General features: G+C 36.0%; 1 protein-coding gene across 32 annotated transcripts in view; it reads right to left on the bottom strand.

Moving 5' to 3' along the window:
* RBFOX1 (RNA binding fox-1 homolog 1) overlaps nucleotides 1-26608 on the bottom strand; it is a 906682-nt gene that overhangs the window by 281309 nt on the left and 598765 nt on the right. For 20 of the 32 annotated variants that reach the window (XM_075767625.1, XM_075767578.1, XM_075767596.1 and 17 more), the window contains one exon: nucleotides 24982-25024. The exons of 10 other annotated variants lie outside the window; for them this stretch is intronic. In XM_075767625.1, coding sequence (XP_075623740.1) covers nucleotides 24982-25024 — 43 coding nt within the window. Of the gene's footprint in view, nucleotides 1-24981; nucleotides 25029-26608 lie in introns of all 32 variants that reach the window. 2 more of the 32 variants (XM_075767581.1, XM_075767588.1) reach the window with 1 other exon arrangement.

Raw genomic sequence — 26608 nt, 5'->3', positions numbered from 1 at the left:
TGGTCTAAACCTCATCTCATCTAAAATTACAAATTTATTTGACAGCTAGTCAATCTATTATAAAGGACTGCCCTATCAGGTTACATGGAAAAATTACATTTGCAATTTTCAGAATTTAATGTTTACTTTTTACTTTGAGAGTGATACCTCAAATTAGTATTCCACTCTTGCAGCCTTTTTCTTCCCCCCCCCTTTATTTTATGGAGTAATAATTATTCATTAGTAGATCTAGTTAGTCTTTATGTAATAAAGTAGGATGTGACCTGCAAATCAAATAATTTATATTACAGCTTGTCCTTGAGGTCCTATATTACAGGTCTTTTTTTTTTTTTTTTCCTTAAATACAACTCAAGTATAACAGAAGATACTACTATTTTTAATTAGAATTTGACAAATGAATTAAAAATTAATTCTTCAGGAAAGAAGGTCAAATTTCAAAGCACCACCTGAGGTTTTGAAGGGGTTCCTTTTAAAAAGGCTCTGCAGAAGATTTTAAAATTACCTATCATAGGATATCTAACTTCCACAAAACCACATTAGATCAAGAATTTAATGTTAACAACAATAAATAACCCACATACAAGAGAAATCTATTTCATCAACAGCATAACTGGTTTAATATTAAGATCTCCCTTTAGAACAAGTAATAGTCCCCGCTTAACTAGAAACAGATACAAAACATGTCACTGCAACTCAGGCGCTGTATTAAAAAAAAAAATTTCATTCTCCATGTGCACACACATACCTGCACCCACACAAGCTTCAGAGACTGATTTAGATCCACTAAGTCTTCTTCATGCAAAACCGAAAATTTTCCAGCAGAATCAGTTATTACATAATTTTCTTTCTCAAAAGCAGTCAATGCAACAAAACCAATGTATTTAGAACTCGGCAATCAACACCAAACCAATCATGCACAAACTTACAATACAGAGATTGGTTTTGTCTTAGGAAACATCCATGCTTTTGCAGTTTATCACAGACTGCTTTACTAGAACAGCCCAGATACAGAACAGCACAGATTATCACAAAAAAAAAACCCAACTAAAAAACCAGCAAAACCCCCCAAAAACAAACCGCCAACAAACCCCCCACACACACCACAGAGCAAGAGAGAGCGAGAAGGAGAAATGAACTCTCTCTATGCCCTTTCTCCTTTTTTCATTCTTTCTCTCTGCCTTAAGCAGTCTCCTGTTCTGACAGGAGTATGTCATGCTTTTCTTCATTCTTTTTTTTTTTTTCCTAGCACAGAAAGGCTGTTATTCTGCAAATGCCCTAAGCTGATAGAATTTTCCCTTCAGCTCATTTTCATATGAAATACCATAAATAATACATGGTACTTTAATAAGACCTTATCAGAATGTTTAATGAAAAACAAATACGTTATGTAAGGAGGCAAACAACCAACTCATTCCACATTATGTCAAAATCAAAGGCAGCATACTTCCTAGCCAAACAGTTTGGAACTATGTAAGTCTATCCAATTTCCCAAAGTGAAGTTCTGGAACATCGTGATGGTCAAGCAAAGTTTCTTCTGTCTATTGCACTACTTTACAGCTAAAAGGGCATCCATAAAACAGATTAAACGCTCAAAAGCAGTGTGTTGAACAATTACTTCAAGAGAATTTAGTAGTGTAAATGTAGCTAATACTAACTGTAAAAGTAAATTTCTCATTGGTCTTTTATCCTTAGTTTTCACACATTTCAAAGTAAGAAAAATACGACCCAGAAATACTATGAATATCTTACATTTGTATATTCATATTATTAAAACAAGAAAATAATTGTTTTCACTATCCAAATCATCTATACACTGAGAAACAATAGATAAACATACATAATTCAGTAGTGTAAGAGACCTAAAAAAGAAACAGAATTCTATAGCCTGATACACACTACTTCAAGAGATGCAGGGGAAAGTCATTATCAATTTTCATCCCTTCCAAGGATAACTTGTCATTATGTCTAAAAAGCAAAAGGTAACAAAATGTGTTTTATTTTTATAAAAATAAAATCAATGTCTCTTCTTCAAAGCCATTTCCTTGTTTATACACACTCTTCTACCAAACTCAACCCATCAATCATAACCACATTCCAAGTTATGGCTATATATACATTAAGCACCACCACAAATTTGCCAAAGGTACATGAATGACTGTACACAATCTGACCTTCTATCCTCATGCACGGTGACAGTATCGCTATAACTACTATGCAATTTCACAGAACAGCATATGCCCCATCAACAGCTCATCTGCAAATTATTAACAACTCGATTTTTCTCCTCACTCTACAAAAAGCAATGCCTACAATTGCAAAGCCCACTTTACCTACAGCACATGACATCTTCCAGTTGCCTCAGTGCTGCTCTGTTGGGTCAGTAACTGAACTCAGTTATCCCACATTTCCTTGCTGATATCATCAATTAGATCTCAATTAACAACAACTACAAACCTTTTTCAAAAGGAAAGCAGGCTACCAATCTACAGAACCCAAATCGGCCTCTGTGGGAGTTCAATTAGACATGTAGAAATAAAAAGTTCTTCCACAGTGATAACAGACCCATCTGAGGTGCAATGCCTACTACACCTCCGTGAGAGGCAACACTCCCTTTTCCAACCTGTTTGGACTGTCAGTGCCGTGGTATATAGCACAAGCAGAAAACTTGCAGATATGCACCCTCTCCCCACATCCAATGAGACTGCCATTTAAAAAATACCAACAGCAAAGTGTCAATCAATCTTGAATATGCAAATAAAAACATGACATCAAAGAACCTCTGAAACAAAGCAAAAAGAACCCACATCATTTCTCACACAGCTGACATACAAACACATACCCACTCTTTGATTTACAATGCATTTGTTTATTTAGTATAACATTCCATTTTAAATCATCCACTCAATTCTTGTGCTCTGGTAGTCAACTTCTCAAAACTTAACTTCAAATTTCACATTTACAAATGTTCAACCTAGAAGTTAACCTTTAGAATTACCACATCAGACTGCCTAATCAGTCAAACCTCTTCCATCAAGTAAAAAATGATCTGAAAGAGATCACTTGCAAGACCACACACCATTTTACACTTTAAATTTGTCTCAGCAGTAGCCTACAGTAACAAGTTTACACATATAAAAGGCATACAGTATTATAAATATTATATGCCTCCAGACGTCAAGCATTTAAAAAAAAACAAAAAACACACAACTGCATACTACATTATCCATATGAAAAATGTATTTTCTTCTCAACTTTATAAAATGGTTGATGTGGTATAAAAATAATTCAGGCAAGTGGTATAAAGGTAATAGTAGTGCAGTCCTTTCTCTAAACACTCCTTTTCTACCACCACGTGACAAAATAGCTCCCAGGACTTCAAACCAGGAAAAGCAGCATATTATGAGCTTAAATTAGAATGCTTCATTAACATATTTTGACAAATTATTAGCAATCATTAATATCTTTGCCTTTATTCTGCATAGTATTCTATTTTCTTATGCATGTGTGTTATGTTATTTTAAAATAAACTAGGGAAATATCATCGATGTTTTTAAATAAACTGTTTTGTCAAAAAGAGTAAATACAAGGTTTTGCCTCTACTCTTTTCAATTAATGGGAAATATCTCATCCTTCCAGTGATACTTTCTTGTCTTGAAAATTCCTATTTGTAATTTAAGGTTTCTGTTAAGATCGCTCTTCTCTACTAGGTCTTTGCACAAAGATCAAGATATTACAGAGGCTCATGCTTACCTCGGTCAAATAAGAATCACTAATTTTCTGTTTCTGTTAAACACTATGTAATGTCCATTGACTTCTCCCAGTATTTCATACCCAATGTCTACAAAGACTCTGTAATACAGTTAACCTCTTCAGCACCACTTAATACATATTTCATAAGCATTCAACATTAACGATCCAGGTTTTTCACAACAAAGAAGCCAAGAGCCCTTATTCCCACTGATGTGTTCGGGGTGGGGGGGTGGGAAAGGTAACTAACTAACTAAAAATATTCAGCCCGTAAAGAGTCAGACACTTCCAAACAGAAGATGTGCATTCCCTGACAGTCTTATTTTCCTGGCCTACAGAATCCAGATATTCAGCAGAAAGCAAGGGGCAGGGGGGCAGAGGGGGAGGAGAAAGCATGGTAAGAAGACAGGCCTAACAACCTGGTTCCGCATCGATTTTGCGCAAGTTTACACCCGTGTATCTCTCCTAAATCAGCAGCTTTACTCCTGCCTGTCCACGGCAGAAAGCAAGGTCAGCGCCGCAGCCTACGAGCGCTCCCGTCCCGCACGCCCGAGCGCCGGGCTCCACTCGAGTGGTTTTCCTCTCCGGCGGCCCCGGCACAGCTATACCAGGAACTCCATCTAGTGGGGACGCAGGCTATAGCAACCTTCCCTCAAACCACAGCGACCTGGACCCGGGGTTCGGTGGTGTCACTGAATCTGCAACGCAATTCGCATCGTAAAGAAAGAGTAGAAAAAATTATTTTATCAGACTTGTGCCTCAAACCCGCATGCCTACGCCTAACCACCTAGTGCAGCAAAGGCACGGGATGAGGTTCCAAAGCACCTTAAATCACTTTGGGATCGCCATCGCCCTTGCTCTCTTCCACCTTTATGTTCCCGTCCACTTTTTATGCGACATTGGCACAAACGACTCGGTTGCCAGACAGCTGGAAAGACAGTACAGCCGATAACTGACAGAGCAGAAGCTTTCAGAAAGCACTCGTCACCCAATGGCACGAGCATCCTTGCCAGAACAACGGGAGGACTGCACTATGCAGAGCAGGAAGCAATGAGTGCAGCAGCCCTCGTTTGGTAAAGTTTAAGATGATGTGCAATTATGTTTTTAGGAAAAAACCCTCCAAACTTTACCTTCAGAGCACAGACTACAGAAGTGGGGAAACAGACAGAACCAAGAAGGCAAAACAGAAATTGGGGTGGCAAAATCTTTTGTCGCTCCCACCTCACCTAGCACAAAGGTAGCATGGACGCTTCAACGTTTCATTTTCAGAAGCAGAGGGAGCTTGCTCTCACTCACCATGCACTACTGTCATAACACCAAATAAACTTTTCAAACAGACATATACAGAGATTCTTTGGATCTGACACACTTCAGTGTCTGCTTCACAAAAGAACACCTTGATAGAAGCGTCCAGCGATAATAATTACCATTGAGGTTATTCTTAATATTGTAATGTTAGCAAGAAGACATCAGTGTCACATGTAGTGTTGCCCCATAATATTCTTTCCAAAATTCCAGATGAAAAGACATAACATGACCCTTAGAAAATTAACTCCAAATTAAATTTAAAACCTCAGATTTAAAAAAGGTAACATACAAAATTAATGAGTATTAATCACAAAAAAGATGTGTACAAGTTGATAATGAGCTTAAAACTTCAGTATGTAGGATGAGAGGGCTAGAAACTACTCGGGGGAAAAAAAAAAAAGAAGTCTACAGTTTTATCTAAAGTGATGAGGCCTACCTTTGCCTGCTGCCACTGTGGGCTGTGTGTTAAGTATCAGGTAGGGAAAAGAGCATTTGAATAGTAAGGACATACTATATATAATTCACCCAAATAAGTTTTCATACAAAATTCTGTTTTCTTATTTTATATAGACACAAATCACTTGCAGTACTACAATCTCATGTTTTGTTCATATTGAATACACTTATTTTGAACTAAAATTTTCAAATTCATTAATCATAAAAAGTTTGCCCCAATTTTTTGCTCCTTGATTTGCACCATCACATCTCACACTTTGCTGCTGTTATGAAATCACAAGGAAAGAATTTAACTCGTAGTGTGAAATAAGCAGCAGGAGCATGTGAATTTAGAGCTTGTTTTCATGTGATAGTAATAAAAGTAAAAAAAAAACCAAACCAAAAAAACCAGAAACCAAACAACCCTACACCACCAAATGCAATTATAAGAATACATAGTGGGGCAGCATAAACACATCTTGCAGAAGTTTTAGGGGTTTGTGAAAGATTATTAATGTCTTAAAAAAATTAATAGAATGTCAAAATCTCAGAAGGAGAATAAATGATAGATTAATTATACTATTATGTAAAGGTTGTATCTTTTCTTTATAGGAATTAAATTAACTGGACATCAGCACAGTTTCCTTCTACAATGAAACCACTTCTTTTATTATTCTGTCTACAGCTGGATATCTCTCATATTCTGCCTGAATCTAAATCCACCAGACTTAGTCCACAATGCAGCAGCTCATTTTAATGTGTAACAGCTAAATATTAACATGCTCATGCATCAAACCAACAAATCCTCCATTAATTGCAGCTGAATCTCTAAGTCTCCACTACCCCATAAGATGGACTAAGTTAGTTTTAAATTTAGCTCAATGACTCTTCAAAATCTAGCCCTTCATCTCTAATTCTTTCTTGTGGCTTTCAATCTGACTTTCAACTAAAACATCTTAAAATTCTTATGGTGAAGCCCGAAGGGTTCTAGTTAAATACCCATCTTCATCCAAAGAGATAAAGATGCAGCTCAGGAGAATTAAAATGGAAGTTTTTATAGCTTTGAGCTTCAGTTCATACTGAAGCACTATGAAGGCTTTCCAAAGTAGCCAGCTATACACTCTCCAAAAGACCGTTCCAGCAGAAAGACGTCAGATGCCATGACCCAACCTCATTCCTATGCCAGAATCTATGAGGAAAAGGGTTGGTTGTGGCTTGTTGGTTTTTTTTAAACATAAGAATTTTGGCTTGATATCACCCTTGTAGAATTACATGCTTTGGCATAAAGGCAGCTTTGCTTATGGAATTGATACAAAGCTGCCTGTATAGGCTTGCTCATTAAGCCTTGAAATAGGGACAGAAGTACTGTTTGAGAAAGTTCAAAGTCAATATTGTGTCTCTTCTTTTTTTCACAGTTTATTCTATCCATTGGTTTTGAAAGAAGCAGTTGCTTTTTATCTAACCATTTTTAACACAGATTACCTAACATTCCTTGCTTTCTTTAAGACCCCTCTCAATATTCTCTCTCACACATCTACAACAGACTCCCCTATGCTCTATTCATGCATCAACCTACCCTTCACTTCAGATAGGACCTTCACATCCTTTGAACTATGAACATTTCCGAGAAAGATAGATCAAAACATAGAATTCATGTTGCATGTGCACAATATAATGTACAAAATGTTACACTCAACATTTTGTATCAGAAATAGACTGGACACGCTGAAGAGAAGCAGGTATTCTACATCTGCTGTTAAGGACGACCACTTTCACATTGTACAACTTCCCTCTTATTCCCAAGAATCTTCCAGTCACAATAGACACAAATATCCTTACAGATAAAAAGCAAACATATACATTAAAGCTTGCTCATTCAACTATGCTTATGTCAGTCTTAAAAGGTCTAGTTTGTAGGGCTTTTTTCAAATGAGAGAATATTTGCCTCAAATTACAAGTAACAAAACCTCAGAGAGACCAGTTCACATGTTTCCTTTTCAGTAGATACTCACAAAGATTCCCCTCCTTGCAAACCCATTCATATTAATGTATTTTGAAGAAAAAAATAACATTTTAGCAAAATTCTCTGAAATATTTTTGTAAATAGCACTGTCTCATTGCTCTTCTTGAATTACACTAGCCCCGCTGAAACTAGTTCTACAGTTAAGAGGCCGTGGATGTAGCTATTCCTTAAAGTTTTACGATTTGGCCTTGAAATGAAAAATAATTTCAAGATAAAACTTCGCAACATCAAATTTTAAACACTACATTTAAAAAAAAATGGCAAATATTTTAATTAAACTGTCACAGAAAAATGAGAATAAATTACTCTTAAAATTTAACTTATTTTTAGTTGCTCCAAATTGGTTTTGCAATTTCTAACTTGTTTTTATGCAGTACCTCCAAAGATTCAGATTAAATTATAACTCTGAAAGACACTAACCAGTTTTGGGCTTAATTCTGACCACATAAAAGCTTAAGAATGCATCCTCTCATAGCTTTTATCTTTTGTCAGGTAAGTATACTTTGCTTTGTCATACCTCAATACAATATCAATAAAGCATGATTTATGTTAATTTTTTTCATTAAAACTACATAGAATACCACCACCAAAAAAAAATCCCACAGAAAAAAGATCTAAAAAAAGGTTATGAACAACTGCTTTTATATGAGTACACCCTTTTTTTGTAAACCTGAACAATACATGAAATTTAGCTACTCAAAAGCTCTAAAAGAGTTAGAGAATGTATCAGTGAGGTCAGATAACACATAAAGTTCCTTGACAGAAGGTGCTCAATGCATTCTCAAAACCAATATGAAAGCATACAGACTTGTCTTACGGCTTGTAGAGCTTCCCAGTAGAGCATCTGATTGTTCATATACACGGAGGCATTTTGTCCTAACTTAAATCTCCAACGTAGCATTTTCTAGCTTCACCCACCGAACTTCTCTGCTATGTAAGGCCTCTACACCTACGTCACAAGAGCACAAAAGGAGCAGAACCATTACTATTATTAGGCCAGAGAGCTAAGTTAAAACTAGCATGGGTAAGCTTGTGCCCTGCTTTCAGTGGTGCTGACAGAGCGTGGACATGTTTCCATAGTCGAGAGACAGTACACTACTGACATCCTCCACATGCTCGATTTCTGCTCAAACAAGGTAGAAAAGAATGCATCAAACAGATAGCCTTATTAATTAGCAAATACTCTGTTCAAATGAAGGGATGGGGGACTGACAAGCATAGATACTAGCATGTTTTTGAAGTGGTTGTTCAAAGCGATACAAAGCCAAGACTTAAGTAACTCACTTTTTCTTTAAGTTATGTTACTATACCCACAAAGCGCATACATCGAATAAAAAGCACGATCCTGTATATGTCTTATGTATTGTAACAGAAGCAAAGTTAACATTTAAAATTAACTACATCAAAATTACCAAATTATTCACATCAGATATTAACATACCTGTTCTTTGTTATAATTAAACACAGCATAGCGCGAGTTCTAGCGCTCCTGCGCATTTGCATCAGCTCTGACCTGTAAGGACTGCCTCTCAGAATAACTCCTTAGATCAGTCTGCACGCCTGTTCAAACCTTTGGCCTCCCTCCTGACCTGCCATCACAGGTGCCACATGTGATGAAGATACCTCTGCTGCAGGAGACTAATTGAGACCAGCCCTGAATTTCACCCAGGCCACTAAACAGTCATCAGGTGCTAACATCAGGTCTCAGTCAACATAAGCCAGGTGACCTACACACAAAGGGTTTCACATCTAATTACAAGTGTTCAGTGTCATCAAGTTACCTGAAAGTGAACTCTAAAGAGACAGGCCATACCTCACTGCATACATAATAACCTCCCTGCTCCAGAGACAATCTAAACCCTTATTAAGATGTAGTACATATCTTAGTGTATCAGCTACATTATGTGTATAATAGATGCAGTTTTAGTATTGGATCTTGAATTTTTACTGGAAGATGACACTATTGGTACCAAAATTGCACTCCCTAATTCTGATAAGAAACGTTGCTGGGGTGTAAGAATCTTAAATATCAATATAAATATTGATATAAAGGTAAATATTTGAACTGTCTCCACTGGAATAAAGAACAGTTAAGAACAAAATTAGATGCAAGGACTCACTGGTAATCTCCAGACATAGCAACTTCAAGATCTCACAGATAAACAAACCAGCAGAAAACCAAAAGCAAGATTAACTAAAATCAGCAGCTAGATTACCAATAACAAATAGTAAAAAATCTGTAGCATTGTTCCATCCTCCATTTATTGTGACCCAAATCACTGAAACTAGTAGAAGTCTCAACACTCAGTGAATGGAGTCCTGGGCTCCTGGAACACAAAACACCTGCAGTGCTGCAGATAAGTTAGCAGGAATATTTTTCTCAAGGATGTGGTGATCCTTTTCAAGTTAATATGCATGAAAAAATTCTCATTTTATTAGTTTCTGCAATAAAATATTACTAAAATAAGGGGCAATACCAGGACTGGATAATCATTTACACCTGATTCACACTGCCAATCCTCAAAAAATTTGTCTCGACACAAAGTCAAGGTGTGCTTTCATTTACTCATCATTCTTACTTAAATATTTCAGAACCTATTGCTGAAAACCAACATGATTTTCAAAACTGAAATAATATGGGAAGAACGACATTTGAAAAAAGCAAACTTTAACAATCTTACTTGACTAAATCTTGCCAAAATAATTCAATTGCCATAAAATAGACTCAGTCAAGAACAAGACAGCCTTGCTGCTAAATTCATCAGCCATTTTAATCCTGTTTATGAGGATCAGGTTCTCTACAGAAATGCTTTTAAAGAACACTTAAGAAAAATCATTGCTACGTACGGATTTATGAGACATATTACTACCAGATAAAACAATAAACTGAAACCCAACCTATGGCCTCTGTAATCGCATATGATATTAATATAAAGAAAACCTATATTCCTCCCCTGAAAACATAAACAAACTGCAAATGCTAATACTTTACATGGAAAACTCATCTGAGCTAATAGGTTCTCCCTAGCATTTACCTGCATTGAAAAATATTACATACAAAGAAGTATTTGCTCAATTCTGAGATTGCTCTAGATCTCATTTATTCCATTCCAGCTAAAACCAAAATGGAGTTGTATATGCAGGGTTATTCCTAATTACTGGAGAAACTTTCATTTTTTACTATTTTTACTTTTTTTCATACATACTCACCCCTAAAGGATTTTATATACGGTCACATTCCCATATAAAGCATACTGACAAAAGTACATTACAAACATTACTCAGATTGTGAACTAAATATTCAAAGCCTATGAAACACGAAACTATGTTTATCTGAGTAATGTGAATTCACATATCCTGACTATTTTACTACATACATCTTTCTCCCACACGCCTTGACTCTCTCTCAACGTAGAGTATGTAGAGTCAAAAAACCATAGTATGTCCCACTGGAATGACTGAATCGCAACATAAGAAACCTTTGGTTCCTCGTCTTCGTTCATTCTTTTTTTGTTCTCTAGTCTAGCATTCATCCCTGCTCCAACAAAATCAGACACTTCTATCCTCTACAAAGCTTCAATGGCAGCAGGAGGGAACCACAGAGAGAAGCAGCTGCTTCTGTGCTCCAGTGCCCTGCTCTAGACGGGCCCAAAATACCTTACACACACAAGCTTGGAGGCCATAGGACTTAGCTAGTGAGATTCACCAGGGACGGCCCGTGTACAGCTCTGCCAGACGCCTTCAAACCGTGAACTAGGGGCAGAACAGTCAGCTGTTCTTACAGGGCTTGCGCACACAACCTGATCTGTACCAGGATGGGTGAGATGCTCGGATGGGGCAAAATCCTGAGATTTTAACCATTAACTTCTAAGAGTTATTTAATAGGTGTTAATCAGTCAAATTTGAGCAGGTATTCAGACTGATTTTAAAGGGCCAAAGTCATGTTTATGAAAAAAGTCCTATCCTTCTCTGGCCACCTATCAAAGACTGTGAGAATCTATTAAGAATTTTCATCTTTTCCTTTTTAATTGAAAAAAACCCACAACAGAAATATTGCGTTTCTTTAGCTGTTTTCTCACATAACTGAACAACTGTTTCACACTTCTTAAGAAGTATAAGGCAATTGCATAAACTCAACTATTTAATTCCAGAAAGTTTAAATTTATCAAGTTAATATTGAGGATTAATTTCATACATCTGGACACAATCTAATAAAGCGTTGCACATCCCTCACTATTTGGTGTGAAAAAGAGAGAGCTGGATTACTCCCAGCTCAGCTCTGTCTACCTACAGGGCCTCGAAGGGTGATGCCTCTTGCTTACCCCCTTGCCAATGTTTATCATACCTCACTTGTGGCAAAATATGCAGTGGATTTCATGAGACTCACTGGGTTTTGAGAGTCAGAGGAGCCATCAGTACATAAGGCTCTACTGCTCATTCATAACATATAAACACAAGAAAATAATGCTAGAAAAGACATCAGTTTTCTTTGTAGCAAGATCTTTTTGTCCCAGCAGGCAATAAATCATTGTGACTGGATGACCAAAGGTCATTTCTCAGAGGTAAAGATAATGACATTGGGCTGATAGACCCTTAGTCACAGGCATGCACCAATATGAAATAGGTTAAGAATTGGCAGGGCTCAAGCTTCCAAAAAACTGCAGCAGACACCTTCACACAGAGTGAAGCAGCAGTCCTGAACCTATACTCAGCCCTTGATCAATCGCGTTAGCCCTTCCGTGACACCACCTGGGACATTCCTTCACCTACACTCTAAACAGCTGCTCATTCATCCTTACAGTTACATCAACTTTGCATGTAAAGATACACATTCCCACTTAATGCCATTCTAGCAGTGTACATTTGCTTTGCCTGTACAGTCAAACAGCATACATTTAACAAAAGTATTTTAGAACACCGTGCAAAATGAAGACCGGAGTGCAACGTGAATGTTCCCTGAGTAACGTGTCCTTAGCTACAGAATTTATAAAGCTGAGTATTAATGGTTGTTTGGGTTTTTTTTACTATTAGTTGAACATTTTATTCTTGTACATCAGTTTTAATTTTCCTAGAATGTTTTGCTTTTTGTGACAGAACAGTTACCTTTTTCCTTTTTTTTTTTTTTTTTTTTTTTTTTAAGAAAACACTGATGATTGTGTTCCTTAAGAAATTCTGTATAGAAGCAGCAGTGGTAACATACCATAAGTATCAATTATTTTTTCTTGAATATGTTAACTACATAACATTTAGTTGCCCTCCAGCACTGCAAGTATTTTTATTTATTTCATTTCAGAAGATCTGGAATGAGTATTACATATTAATCAGAATATTTTCTTCTATTAAAAAAAAATCTGTTTATGTATTTATATAATCTTTTTGTAGTTCAGAACAGAGGTGAGGTATTCAAATTGTATTCATTAACTACAAACCCAGATACTTAACCTAGACTAAAATAACTAATCTGTATAGGAACTCGGAGTTCAGATTATCTAACTAACCTCAAATGCAAAAAATGGCACATTATTTATGTAATTATGAAGAAAACACCCAGGAACCAAGATGAAATTCATTGAAAATGGCTGCCCTGACACAGAATGCACAGCTGGAAAACACATTCATTTTCCTGTTTAAAAAAATATTGCCTCTCACTAGGATAACCAAAAAGGAAAGCTGTATTGCATGATAAATATACATATTTTGGCAGTGTACGTTGTCTCTGCCTGCATATATCACATTCATTACTATGGCTTAGGGAGGACAGAACAGGTTAGCTACACAGTTTAATGTGTTGATGTCTCTTTGTCCTTTTCCTCCTTGGGTAAGATGAAAAATGATAGGACTTTTTTCATTATTAATAATGAATGCCTTTCTTGTTGACAGTCCTTTCTGCCAAGTAAGAAGCCCTGAACTTTAATCTTTGTGATCCAAGATTTCTGTTCACAGGGAAATCAACCACAAGGATCACACAAAAGAAACTTAATACCCAGTTTTTATAATAGCAGTCGTTATATTCCTTTCAGTTTTGTTTTTTTTTTTAAATCTCCTAGTATTTTTTTTCCAACCTACATTTGGTACCATGACAGACAGACTGGGGAAAGCATGTCCTTATTGCATGGCATGAAAAAAGACTTAGTGATTTCTAAAACACAACAGTGAACCAAAAAATCTGAAGTTATTTTCCTCTGTAGTATTATTCCCAGAAGTTACACACCTCTGGCACTCTTAACAGTATTTAGAAATCCACCAAATTCCAGTTGTCAATTACTTTTGTGTTTGTGTGTGCATATATATACACACACAGAGATATATATACAATATAATTATATGCATTTAAAATGATCCCGGGAGATATGTATCTACATATATATATTATTATTCATTACATAATGTAAACATCATGCAGTATTGTCAATATACTCTGTGATTCTCTTCTATTTTCTTAGTCTGCCAGCACTGATTATAAGAAACTTTCAGATTACGAGCCTCTGTTGGCTGGAAGCGTATCTGCAGTAAAAGAGCGGCTTGCTTTCCTTTCTCGGATCATCATCTCTCCCAAAAAGTTTTACCTGCTTCTAAAATCTGTTACATATCTCAAGGGTTAGTGTGGACTGGTAATAATTCTAAAACTGCTAACACTTATAAAAGGTGAGTGATAGTCCCAGGTTTGTGCTTCCCTCTCTCGGTGATGTTCTTGATGCTGTAAAGCCACAACAGAAGGATGGCTGAAGTTCAGATCGAAGCTGCCATTCCAAACCAAGAATACAACTAGGAAAAAAGAACTCAAAAAACAGCAGCAGGGAACCAAATTAAATACCAAGCACCAACTTAGAGGCAAACTAGTTCTCATTTCCCATGCATAAAAAATACATTTAATATAATGAATTGACTGATCCCAAATCATCAAATACTCGATTATTTTAGTGCCACCCCCCACAAAAAAGCTGATATTCAGTCTGAAAACTACTTTCTTCACTGCAGGTTTAAAAAATGAAATTGCACAAATATAGTAGGGGGTTTCCACACCTGCTGCAATGTACACAGTTGTACTTGGGGCTAAAGAGAGATGAGGTCAGTAACAGGAAGGAAAATGTGATTAAGTAATTCTCGATATGATGCCAACTACGACCTTTGTATCCCATTTCAAATCTAGCTATCGTATTTCCAAAATAACATAGTACAGGATGGATGCTGTTTTGTTAATATGATATATAGATTTCTAATAGGAATTTCATACTTACAACTGAATTACAGATATGCCAACTATGATGCATTCTTATGTGTTTGTGGCACAGTATTTCATAACATGCTACAGCAATTTCTTCCCTTGACATACAAAAAGACTGATGAAAAAAAAAATTCAAGCTGAATAACACATTAGTGCTCGCAACTTGAGTTGATTTTGTACACCAAATCCCAAATGGTCATCTTTCATTAATAGATTCTTCAGTGGAGAAGTGTTAAAATCTTAACAAAATCTTGCAGAGGGTATGAAATGACATTCAGTTAAACAATACAGCAGCAAATTACACAGACTAAGATTTTATTTGATATTAATACATAAGAAGTTGGAAAAGACACTACAAAAAACTGCTGTATCTCTAAAGTACTATACTCCAAATTGTAGCTTGTCTGTGTGAAGCAAGTTATGTTGCCTTCATTGCAAAATTGTTTGAAAAACAAAATTATAGTTTCTTTCCAAGAGTAAGTAAGAAATATTGATTCATGCGTCATGTTTCTAAAAGCTAGGCCTTCTAACTCTTGGTAATGATTATGTGAATGAAAACAAAGATAAGAGATACCAAGTCAAAATAATTGCATAGAGAAGTCACTTTTTTTAAGCTACCTATTTACTGTGAATCTAGAGCGACACAAGGAACTGGAGAGAGTGCAAAATCCATCATTTATAACCTGCCTAAAATTTATTTTTAAGTGACTCATTATAAAGGAATTACAAAAATATCACTTGTTCATTTCCTTTTCAGGCAGGTACCTGAAAGGATATAAAGTAACTTTAAGCCCAAGTGAAAGCAATAAACAGGCAGTCATCTGGCCATATCTCAAGTGTATGCAGTACTTAAAGTTCATTCAACAGTGATAATATAATAGAATCTTCTGCTGGTGGAACACTGGTGTTATGGATGCTTGCATTCAGATTCATTAGAGATAAACAGATTTGTTTGTCAATGACAGCTTTTGATCATTCTGCAAGGAATTCGTAAGTAAAAAAGTGCCAGTTATCTCCAGTTACAAATCACATAAAAAATGTGATATGCTTAAATTAAATATGTAATCTTACCCCCTTCATCTTAAAGCACTACAAGGTTTTAACAGACTAGAAAACAGACTTGGAAATAATTTCTTCTTCCACGGAAATGCTGGCCCCTTGCAATTTCAAAACCTAGAACAGCAACTAGTCATAAGCTCTGAAATTATGAAAAAAATACCCCTACTTCAAACAAATAGTTATGAAGAAAATATTTTAATTATGCAAGCAGGACCTTGACCAGGTTTACTTTACCTCTAAGAAAACGTTCTAAGACAGAAAGTGATTAGAAACTTGGAGCATTCTCCACAACCCAGTGCTCACACACTCACTCTCTGTCACGTCACCTAAGTGTCCCATCCTCTGAATTCTTGAAAGAATTCCTCATGTCAACAAGAGTAAAATTTGAAGGAAAATCTTCCTACAGTCTTTCAATTCCTCAATCCCATGCACACTCACTGATGAGAAAATGGTTTTCCAAAGCAAGTTAATTGACTTCTCTAAACAGAGATGGCAAATTGGTTACAAATTTGGGGGTTATTTTCAGATTTTTTTTAAACAAAATTTAGAAGCAAATTCCCTTGATATCACTAGATCAGAGCAGTAGGTATGCTAAATATCAGTAATCCAACTGATAAAAGAAAAAATTAATCATTAATTGCATGCTGTGTGCAGGATTTGTGCCAGAAGCCTATTACTATGTTGAGTCTATTTCAAGAAAAAACATCCTCAGAAATCTTAGGCTGAAGCATACAACCACCTCAATCTTTATCTTTTTCCAAACAAGCGTGAAACGCAGCTCGACTGAAAATAGTGCAGTTCTAACTTGCAAGTGAATTAATACAATGATAAATACAAGGTTCAGTAATGTTGTTTTGGTGTGACTGAATAAGGCATCTGGATAAAATTGAGAACTATAGGAGAACAGTAAATCATTTTAAAAACATGCATGAACTTTAGAATGATGCTGTCATCAGATTATTTATATTCTAGACATACAAAAGTGCTATATATTTCAGGTCTTTCATGGCAAAACAAAAGCTTTACACAAGTAAAATTAAGTATTTAGATGCTTTCATGCAGGATTTATTAGTTCGTATTTTGCCCTGTCTCTATATTTCTCTCAATTTCAACTGTATTTTTGTCACTTTAGCTTTATACTGTGTGGTACATTTGCTTTATTATATATCAGCTGATGATCAATCTGAATTCACACAGAACTGGATATACCTGAGAAAACTTACCCTCACAGGATCATCAAACAAAAACAGGACCCAAAGAAATACAGTAGAAAAGCTCAGTTTCGTACTATTTAGACAGAAGTATCTTTACACACCTTAAGGCTTATCGGAATTAACCATGCTATCGAACACAATTAGCCTATAGATCAGCCAATAGTAAAAAAAGAAGTTATTTCACACAGTAAGACATACCCTGTCTTTCAAAAGATTTTCTCAGTATTCTTCTGTTATAAATACATATAAACCTTCACCATACAAATAAACATCTACAAGAACGTATTTCCTTGTTTTCCAGACAAATTGTATAAATTATACTATTTTAAGTGGTCTTGGGGAAAAAATCCCCAAAACTAAGACTTTTCTATCATCACCAAAATTTGTTCTTTGATCTAACTGTTAAAACATAGGCTACACCATGTTTAACTCTTGCCTTAATCAGGGCAATGCCTCTCTTTCTGGGTTTCTTATGTATTTTTCTTCAACTATAACTCTAAAATGCTGCTGTTGACCACTGCTGCATCTAGTAAGCCACAAACATTTTTCCATACTTCTTCAGCTTGAGATTTTCCACTTGTCCCTAATTTTTGCTGTCTCATTCTGCCAACTATTCTGAATATAGCCATCAAATCTTTCCCATGGTAACCTTTTTTTAATTTGCTCCAGAGCAGCTAAACATACCAAGCAGTCAAAATGTCACAGAACAAACAGCTCCAGCTCAAGCATTCCTCCTATCATGCTTATCTGTGTACCAATTTAACAAAAACAACTTTTACTTTATAGCCACTTTTGTTAATACAGTATAAACCTACATAGTTAACTGTGATTTGATTTTCTTGTTCTACTTAAATAGATTAAGGAAAACAAACAAAAATCTGTAACCAAATAAACATCTACCTGCAAAGCTGCACTGATTTAAAAGCATATTTGTAGGTAAACAAACATAAATTATATTGTAAGATTTGTGTAACCAAGTAAGAGGACTGATTCAACGTACAGAACAAATCAGAATGGTTCCATATTGTTAATACAGAACACTTCTAAATCCATCACTTTTTCTGTGTGGCATCAAGGAGTTTCTGGCACTAAGGCAGCGGGGAACGGTGTTTGCTGGTAGCTGTCACTCAGCTCTTAGTATGACCTTACATGATGTTTAGGCATTTAAGAAGTTGCTATTCTGCTCACGGGAAAAAGGTTTCCGATGACTAAGAATGGGGCAGTAAGTATGGGGGGAATAATGGATCTCTACTGACCTGTGTACCACATAGAATATAACATTGAAAACACTGGACTGTTTTCCTCGTACTGGAATTCACAGAACTGCTCAAACAGACTCTTAATTGTCTGACATACAAGAGCCATTTCAATTCTACTTTTTTGTGAAATGGTAAATTCTGTGCTCAAAATGTTCTAGTGAGCCAGAACTCCGATTTTTGAGCAATATTCCAAAGTGTGATATAGCAGATCAGTAAGATAAAGTGTGTAGCCAACTAAGACAATACACCACCATGTGCTATAGATATAGGTGTAAAAATGCACATATATTGATTCAGTAGATGTTTATTCAAGCATACAGAAATTAGTCTTTATTGCATTAGAAGCAACAGAAAGAAAAAAGAAAGACTGAAGGTACTTAAAACTTTCCATGTCAAAACCTTTCAGCACACACCAAATATTGTATTTTCAGTTTGTTGGTTCAAATGCTAATATTCCCATAGTGAACTATTTTTCAAGAGTTCATTTTCTTTGAAACAAAAGGTAAGTTTTCAAATTCTTGTTGTACATTAATTACATCTTGTGTATTTTAATACCTAGCTAGCTATAGGAAAGTTACCTTACTAGCTTTTACAATAAATGCAAAATTCTTTATTTGAGAAACCACCCACATATAAAACCACTAACAGAAACACTGACAATCAGTCTGACATCCAATCTGTTTCCAACCTACAGCCACAGAAATAGAGCACTGCAAATTCCAAAAAAAGATCACTAACATTTTCCCTTGTTTAAAGTACTTTTAAACTTTTTTTTTATGACTCAGAAGCTTTGCCCCTGTTTGGTTCGTCTTTCCTGCAGCTCATTAACATGTATAATTAAAATGTAACCACTTAAAGTTTTTTGTATTGGACTTTTCAAAGAATAATAAGGCAACAGACTGTCACTGAAATTCAAGGCATTAAGTTCTCAATAATTTTCTAAAAGCTCACCTTTAATAGCTATAACTATAACGTGATTACATCAGTGACAATTGAGCCATAGGAGTTATGCATTGATTTCCAAATAGCCAGTAACAAAAAAACTTAGGATATTAAATCTCTCAGGTAAGAGAGAAATGAAAAGTGAGAAGAAAGAAAAAAAAACCAAACCACCCAAACACTTAAACAACATAGGTGGAGTTCAGCATGACTACCATAAAACATCAATGCCTACGATAATTCAAAATGCAAAACATTTTTGTGATGTAGCATCAAAAGGTTTTAATGAAACAGTAATAAGATGTTTGAATAATTTGTTCTGTGAATGGCAAACTGCAAAATACCAGGAAGATTTATCACACACAGAATACAGTTCAAGGTGTTGGAGGAAGAAAAACCTGAAAATCCGACTTTAGCCATTACTCAAAGCAATACAAAAACTACTGCTACTACTAAAAATGCAGGCAAAGTGATGAAGTCTGGTAATGAAGATGCTGAAAATGGTACACTGAGTAACACAAAGTCCTGCATCTGAGGAGGAATAGCCCAGAAGGCTGGGCAACTATTGGCTGGAAAGCAGCTTCATAGAAAAGGACCTGGAAGACCAGGTAGACAAAGTTGAACACAAGCCAGCAACGTGCCCCTGCAGCAAACATCATCTGCAGCACCCTAGGTTGTGTTAGAAAGGGCCTGGTGAGCAGATCACAAAGGAGGTGATCCTTCCCCTTTAACTCAGCCTTGGTGAGGCCACACCTGGAGTATCATGTCCAGTTCTGTGCTCCCCAGTACGAGAGAGCTAGAGTGAGTCCAGCAAAGGGCCAGAAAGACAATTAAGGGAATGGAGCATCTGATGTACAAGGAGAGGCTTGGGACAATTGAGACTGTTTAGCCACAAAAAGAGAAGGCTCAGGGTGATCTTACAAATTTGCATAAATACCTGATGGGAGACAGTAAAGAAGCTGGAGCCAGACACTTCTCAGTGCTGTCCAGGAAAATCAGAAGAGGCAATGGGCACAGACTGACAAACAGGATTTCCTAGTTGAATGTAAGAAGATCTTTTCTACTGGTAGGAGCATCTATCAAACATTGGTTGTGGAATCTCTCTTTTTGGAGACACCCAAAACCTGTTCCCTATGTACCTGCTACCTAATGTAGCTGATCCTGGTCTGTGCTGAGGGGGTGGATTCAACAACCTCCAGAGGTCCCTTCCAAACTCCACCATTGTGTGATCCTATAATATTAGAACTCTGAATCTTCTACTGAGTGTTGGAATAACCAGCCACTTACCTTTTATAAATTACCAAACACATATCAAGTTATTCAAGCCTCTGTGTTATACTGCTTTTAAATCTTTAAGAATTCAGTTACAGCTGCTCCTGATAGTCTGAACCTGTACCTGCCTATGTTGTTATATCTTACTTAAAATATATATGAAAGCATCAAGAAAAATTAAAAGGAAAAAGTGTATTGAGGTTATGTGGCAAGGTTTTGGTAGTGAAGTCTGTGAAGCACTGAAGTGCAAAAAGGTGAAGTGCAAAAAAATTTAGACCAGCTATAATAAGAACAAGCAACGAAGAAAGAAAGAATAAACTCAAATGTAATACTGGCAAGCTAAAATATTTCAGTGATGACACACTTGGAATTTCAAACCCAAATGATAAAGACTTTACTCTAGGATAAGGCATCTGAAGATTTAATTCTTAAAGAACTATAAAGATCTACGCATACAGATCTCTTACGATAGAAAAACCTTAAATTGCACAGTGCCAATTCTATCATCCTGTCAAAATCTTTATAATTTATTAAAAATTTTAAAACTCCACTGCTTCTAAAATGTAAATTATATTGATGATTGCATCCTGTTAGTTCTTGTCCTCAGCAATGATTACTGAGCCTAAAAAAAATGGTCCTGGAGTTTTTAAATAAGAACTCAGAAAGCAATAATCCTCTTTTGTCCAGACCAACTCTAACCACAACTTTGCTCTTACTCATAATTCCTCATGCTATGACACTGACATCTTTTTAACGGCTGCAGTATGTACTGAATGCATGAAAGACATAGGATACTGAAACTTAAAGTGAGGAAAAAAAATCCTTCAGTTCCAAGAGAGATGATAGCTTCTGAAGTCTTTTCAACTTCCTTCTACCTACTGTGTTTCATTTCAGAATCCAACACTATCGTACAAAAAAGAAGGCTTGCTCTGTCAATGGGGTAGCATATTGAAGGAGTGTTCATCAAAAACCTTTATTGTCTGCCTTAAATTGGGTCTTTGCAACCATATTTGACAGCTGAATCATAAAAACAATCTTCTGTGAGCTTTTTTTTAAGCTTTGGAAAGTAAAATTTTAACTCAACAGTTCACCTCAAATTGTCTGTGTCTCTTTCTGATCAATATATATTTAAAGAGTTTTCCCTGAATTAATTAGCACTTTTATTTCATATTTACTACTGTTGTATTTTCACTTCTAAAAAAAGAGAATTTTGACTGTTCATAAATCTCTGTTTCCCACAGATGTTTCCACAGAACATACAGACTTGAAAACAGAGGAGGTGAAAATTATCCAAACTCACAGTGTTTATCCTCCCACCCAATCCATATACAGGCAGCCATTGGAATATCATAATACACCTTTTATACACATACAGCTAGCACGTAGCTAACCACAAAAGACTGACTAGCCGTTACTAGTTACTGTATACAGTTTCCAGTGGCCCCATCATCACTGGAGGCCACTCAAATTATTGCAAGTACTGTTTCTAATAGTTTCGAATGGTTAGGCCTACTAAGAAAAGTCTGACTACTGACAACATGGACAGAAATTATTCCTACAGTTTAAAAAGAAGCAATCAAACAATATTTGGATGCATATATAGATATATTATCCAGGTATAACAAAATGATATGAATAATCACATAATTTGGTTTAAATTGTAAAAATTAGATTTGCCAAATGTTACTTCTTCGAACCTGCTACAAGGAAAGTCATTGCAAAGAGAACACATCGAGAATTTGTTTGATTTACAGAGGAGATCTGACTTCAGAAAAGTTAGAGAAATGATTGAAGTTTCACTATTGAAAATACTAAAATAAAAAAACACCAAGAAATATGAAAGGCAAACATTTATTTTCATAATCCTATTATGTGTTGCTCTGGTTTTACTGTGCTCTGTATTCTTCTGCCTCCTTCCCTGGTCCCCCCCTCTTTTTCTGTTCCATCCTGCCCAAATGCAAACAGATACACATTTGTATACATATACATGTGTGTACAGGAATGCCTGTGTCCTTTCTAAACTTGTTACTAATCTGCCTGATGCAAGCTAGCCAAGAACACTGCTATGAAGACAGGTACAGGGAAGAGAGGGAAACATACTCTATACACACCCTGAAATAATCACGCTTGCCCAGCTTTTCTTCCTCTTTGGATGACAGGCAGAAGGCACAGATGCCAAGCTGTGGAAGTCATTTTCCAGTGATGGCATCTGGCTCTTTGGCACACTCCACTGACATTTGTGTTGGCTTCTTTGCCATTGCCTCTGGGTTTGGTTAATGGGTTAAGTTGATGATAGGATGTTGTCTGCTCCTGGATGCCACGTTTCTTTTAAGTGACCTTCGATTCTATTCAATTTCCGTAAGAATAAAGCTGCTCATCATCCTCCTGAAATCTTTGTACTTTAGCTGACATATGTAATGATGTAATTTAGAATAGTCCTGTTGTGCTAATGGATAATTTGGATAAGGCAAACCACTTCTTTGTATATTTTACACTTCGAAAATCATGTCTGCCAAAACTTACTAATACAAATAATTTATTCAAGGACACTGTTTCCTTTTGTGATCTTTAAAAAAAAAGAACTAAAACTCTGAAAGTACCATTACAATGACAAAAAGCAAGCATTTTAAAAATTTTATTATATTTCATAATAATCCCTTGTGTTCAAAAAAATCATAGTATCCCTCTCTCTATATTGCAGGTAATGTTGATAGAACATTTATATTTTAAAGTAACAAGTCAATGAACTGCTTTAACACATCAGAAGAGCTAATTCCAATGGGCTTATCTCACAACAACATGGTTTCTAGTTTAGAAATATCAGTTTATATGACAGTAATTACTAAAATAGATGGGCATGGAGCCAAAAAGTAGCATCACATCGACAATGGGCTGAATGCAACTGGGAGCTGTGGAGCAGAAAGGAGCTATGCCAGATTGTGTGGCAGCTGAGAATCTTATTGGTGACCATTTGCTGTGCAATCTCAGACACATCTAAAAAATTATGCATTCCCCATTGATTTCATGCTAAAATAGTAAAGAAAAAAACTTCTGTCTGAACTTGAACACAGTATGTGCTGACAAGTTCTTCCTTCTGAGTACTCAAGATTTTCCTTCTTGCACTTCCTCGTTCCTATCTACCATTCGTAAGACTGGCTTCGCATTTTAGATCAATATTGTCAGATGTTACACTAGCAGCCGTCAAAACAACAGTAGAGGTCTGCAGACAGAATTAACCAATAGATTCAAAATATTCCTAAAAAACTTAGACAGAAAAAAACCCCCAAAGCCCTAAACATCACATTTGATCCTTGAGGTCCCTTCCAACCTGGTATTCTATGATTCTATGATATTATTTCTTCCCTTCAGGAAATCCATTTTAAAATACTAGCAAAATATTGATAAGCAGCACTTTGCTAAAATAAACAGAAATAAAAATCCAGACTAAAAAAATACACAATCTCTAAAGTGACTAGAAATATGCAAAGCAAAACCAACAGTCCTTAACTGTATCATGTTCCCATCTGAGAGATTTTTGGGGTTTTTTCCCAAAGTGTAGTTCACACAAAACTTTCATTTAAATCTTTCTGCTGACTAGTCAACCAATATACGTTTTAGAAAATGCATTTTTCTAATTATTATTGGAATTGGCCATAATTACACAGAATACTAACAAGCTAGCTGAGTAGATTAACATTAATATTCATACGAATTATTCTCTTACAGTAATTGATAGCTTTCAATTGTTAAGACTAGTACAGTCACAATAAAGCAATATCTTCAGTCCAATCGGATATCTAATGTTATTTAGATTATGAACAACTTTTAATAAAGAAATCTTTTGGGTATAAAAGGGTTGGCATTTCCTTCTGAGTCTCTCAACAGGATATTCAGGCGGGTAGCCTTGCAATTAATCTTAGCAGTTAATTCATTTTCCAAACATACTTGCCTATTGAGTCCTACAGAAAAGTGCTCATTCATTCACTTGGTTACATTAATTATACATAGGAGATAAAGCCAAGGAAGTCTGCAGGACACCAGAGACTCCATTAGTTTTCTGTGTAAATTCCAAATTTGTTTCATGTAAACAGAATAAGGCATATTATTGACACGGGTAGGTTCCTGTCCAAACAGTCTCCTGATTACGTGTGCAAGTTAGGTTGAGATCACATCACCTTTGTGATTGTTACAGCAATTCTTACAGACCCTGTACAAACCTCACCATGAGACTTCCGATGTTTTATCTGCCTTTCAGAATTTCGAAGGCCAGGAAGAAGCTGTACAACAGCGTAACCTTCCATCAGACTTTTCCAGCCTAAGTAATTAGGCCTGGTATTTATACATGCTAAACTACATTTGGTTACCTTGGATTAACAATACTAGAAATACGTGAAGAAGGTATGAAAAGGTTAGTGGTAGGGCAAACAAAAACTGGGGTGGGGGACACAAGGCAAAGGGAGAAGAGCAAATTATTTACAGTGTAGAATAATTTTGATTTACCTGGACTTCTTTACATTGACCTCTGACTGCAACTATATTTCCTCTTGCTTTTTTTCCTTCACAACACCTAAAAAGTAGCCCAGAGATGAACTAAATAATTATTGTGCACACTTCACTTTTGTCCCACTTCCAACAAAACAATACCTGTCCAGAGTCCAGACTTTTCCTGAAGAAAGTGATCTAAAACTCTTACAACTTAGCAAACATGTATGATATATTATACACTTTGCCCAAATTCAAAATCTCTCCTACATGTGCCAAGACACTCCATGCATGAGACACAGTATTCATACCACACAAATTGAAAGCAAGCTTCTTCTTAAAGGTAGGACAATATAGGTATGAGGTGAACAGCTGTAGGTGTGAACAGGAAAATTGTATTTTCACTGGAATCACAGCATGCAGACAAATGTTCCCATTTTTGTGTGCATGTGAACTTGGTACTCTTTCACAGAACATAAATTTTGTCAATTTAAAAAATGTCAAATTGACAATTAATTTGGACATGGATTTGGACAGTAATTTGCATATATGTGTGTATATATATGTGTATGAAAAAACCCCTTTACATCAATCAATAGCTTTCTGGAAAGGGAAATAGAGAAGATCAGGTTTGCTGCCTTTAGTCAGTTAAAAGAAATTAAAATATCACTAAAATGCAAGAATTAATCTTCTGTTGACAACATAAAGCTCATCAATACAGTAAATAGACCATTAGCTTAAAAAGGAAACAAAAATGCACATATACAAAGAAAAATATGTATGTGTGTGTATATATAATTCTGGAAATTCACAATTAAGTCTGATTAAGTTTAGGGGAAAAGAAAGTTACATTTTCTCTAATACTACCAATTCAGTCAAAAGAACTACTTAAAAGGAGAACGAAACTGAATATTTCAAGCAACTGAAAATAAGAGTGGTAAAAAACAGCTTTTGAACCTCTGGCTCTTAAAGGAGCTAGGTGCACTCAAGAGTAAGATGGGAGACATCCATCATACTGGAAGATGAAATTCTTACCTGAAGAAAAATTTGTGCTCAATAATTTATCAATGATGATAATATCTCACTCAGTATTGAGGACCTGATCATTTCAAAGCAAAAGAAGCTGTCAAAATGTCTCCTCTGTTATGAAATTAGTCCAGTCTCCAACACCTCTTGAAAAAAAAAGATCAGTGTGTCTAAAACTAGATGGTACTATGTTATTAGACCAACTCTTTCTTACATAAGCTGACCTGTCATCAGTACAAATGCAACAAACTCACTGCAACTGCTCGCAGGTGAGCTCATAACATTGTCTTTCTCCATCATCAGCTCTGTTTTGGGGTGTGGTGCATGACAATCATGTTCTGTGTAAAACAATGTGCTTGAAACAGACAAGTCTCTCTTCCAATCCCTTGCTTTCTCCTAAGAAGAAAGCATGTCAGATGAGATAAAAGGCCACTAGTGCACCTGCACTCTTACAACTGAAACCCAATAACTTCCATCCCTTTGCGGGGGGAGATGCAGCAGGGTTGGTGATGTCATACCACCACATGAAGAACGTAATGCTGTCCTGTTCCAGTTGATCGTTATTTAGTTAAATCGAAGACTTTCTTTAATGACAGCAATATTTATTTTTTTCCTAAAA

Source organism: Balearica regulorum, chromosome 15 (genome assembly GCF_011004875.1).
Source record: "Balearica regulorum gibbericeps isolate bBalReg1 chromosome 15, bBalReg1.pri, whole genome shotgun sequence".
Classification (NCBI taxonomy): Eukaryota; Metazoa; Chordata; class Aves; order Gruiformes; family Gruidae; genus Balearica; species Balearica regulorum.
The sequence above is the reverse complement of the archived record's forward strand: the minus strand, read 5'-3'. Positions and strand labels throughout refer to the sequence as shown.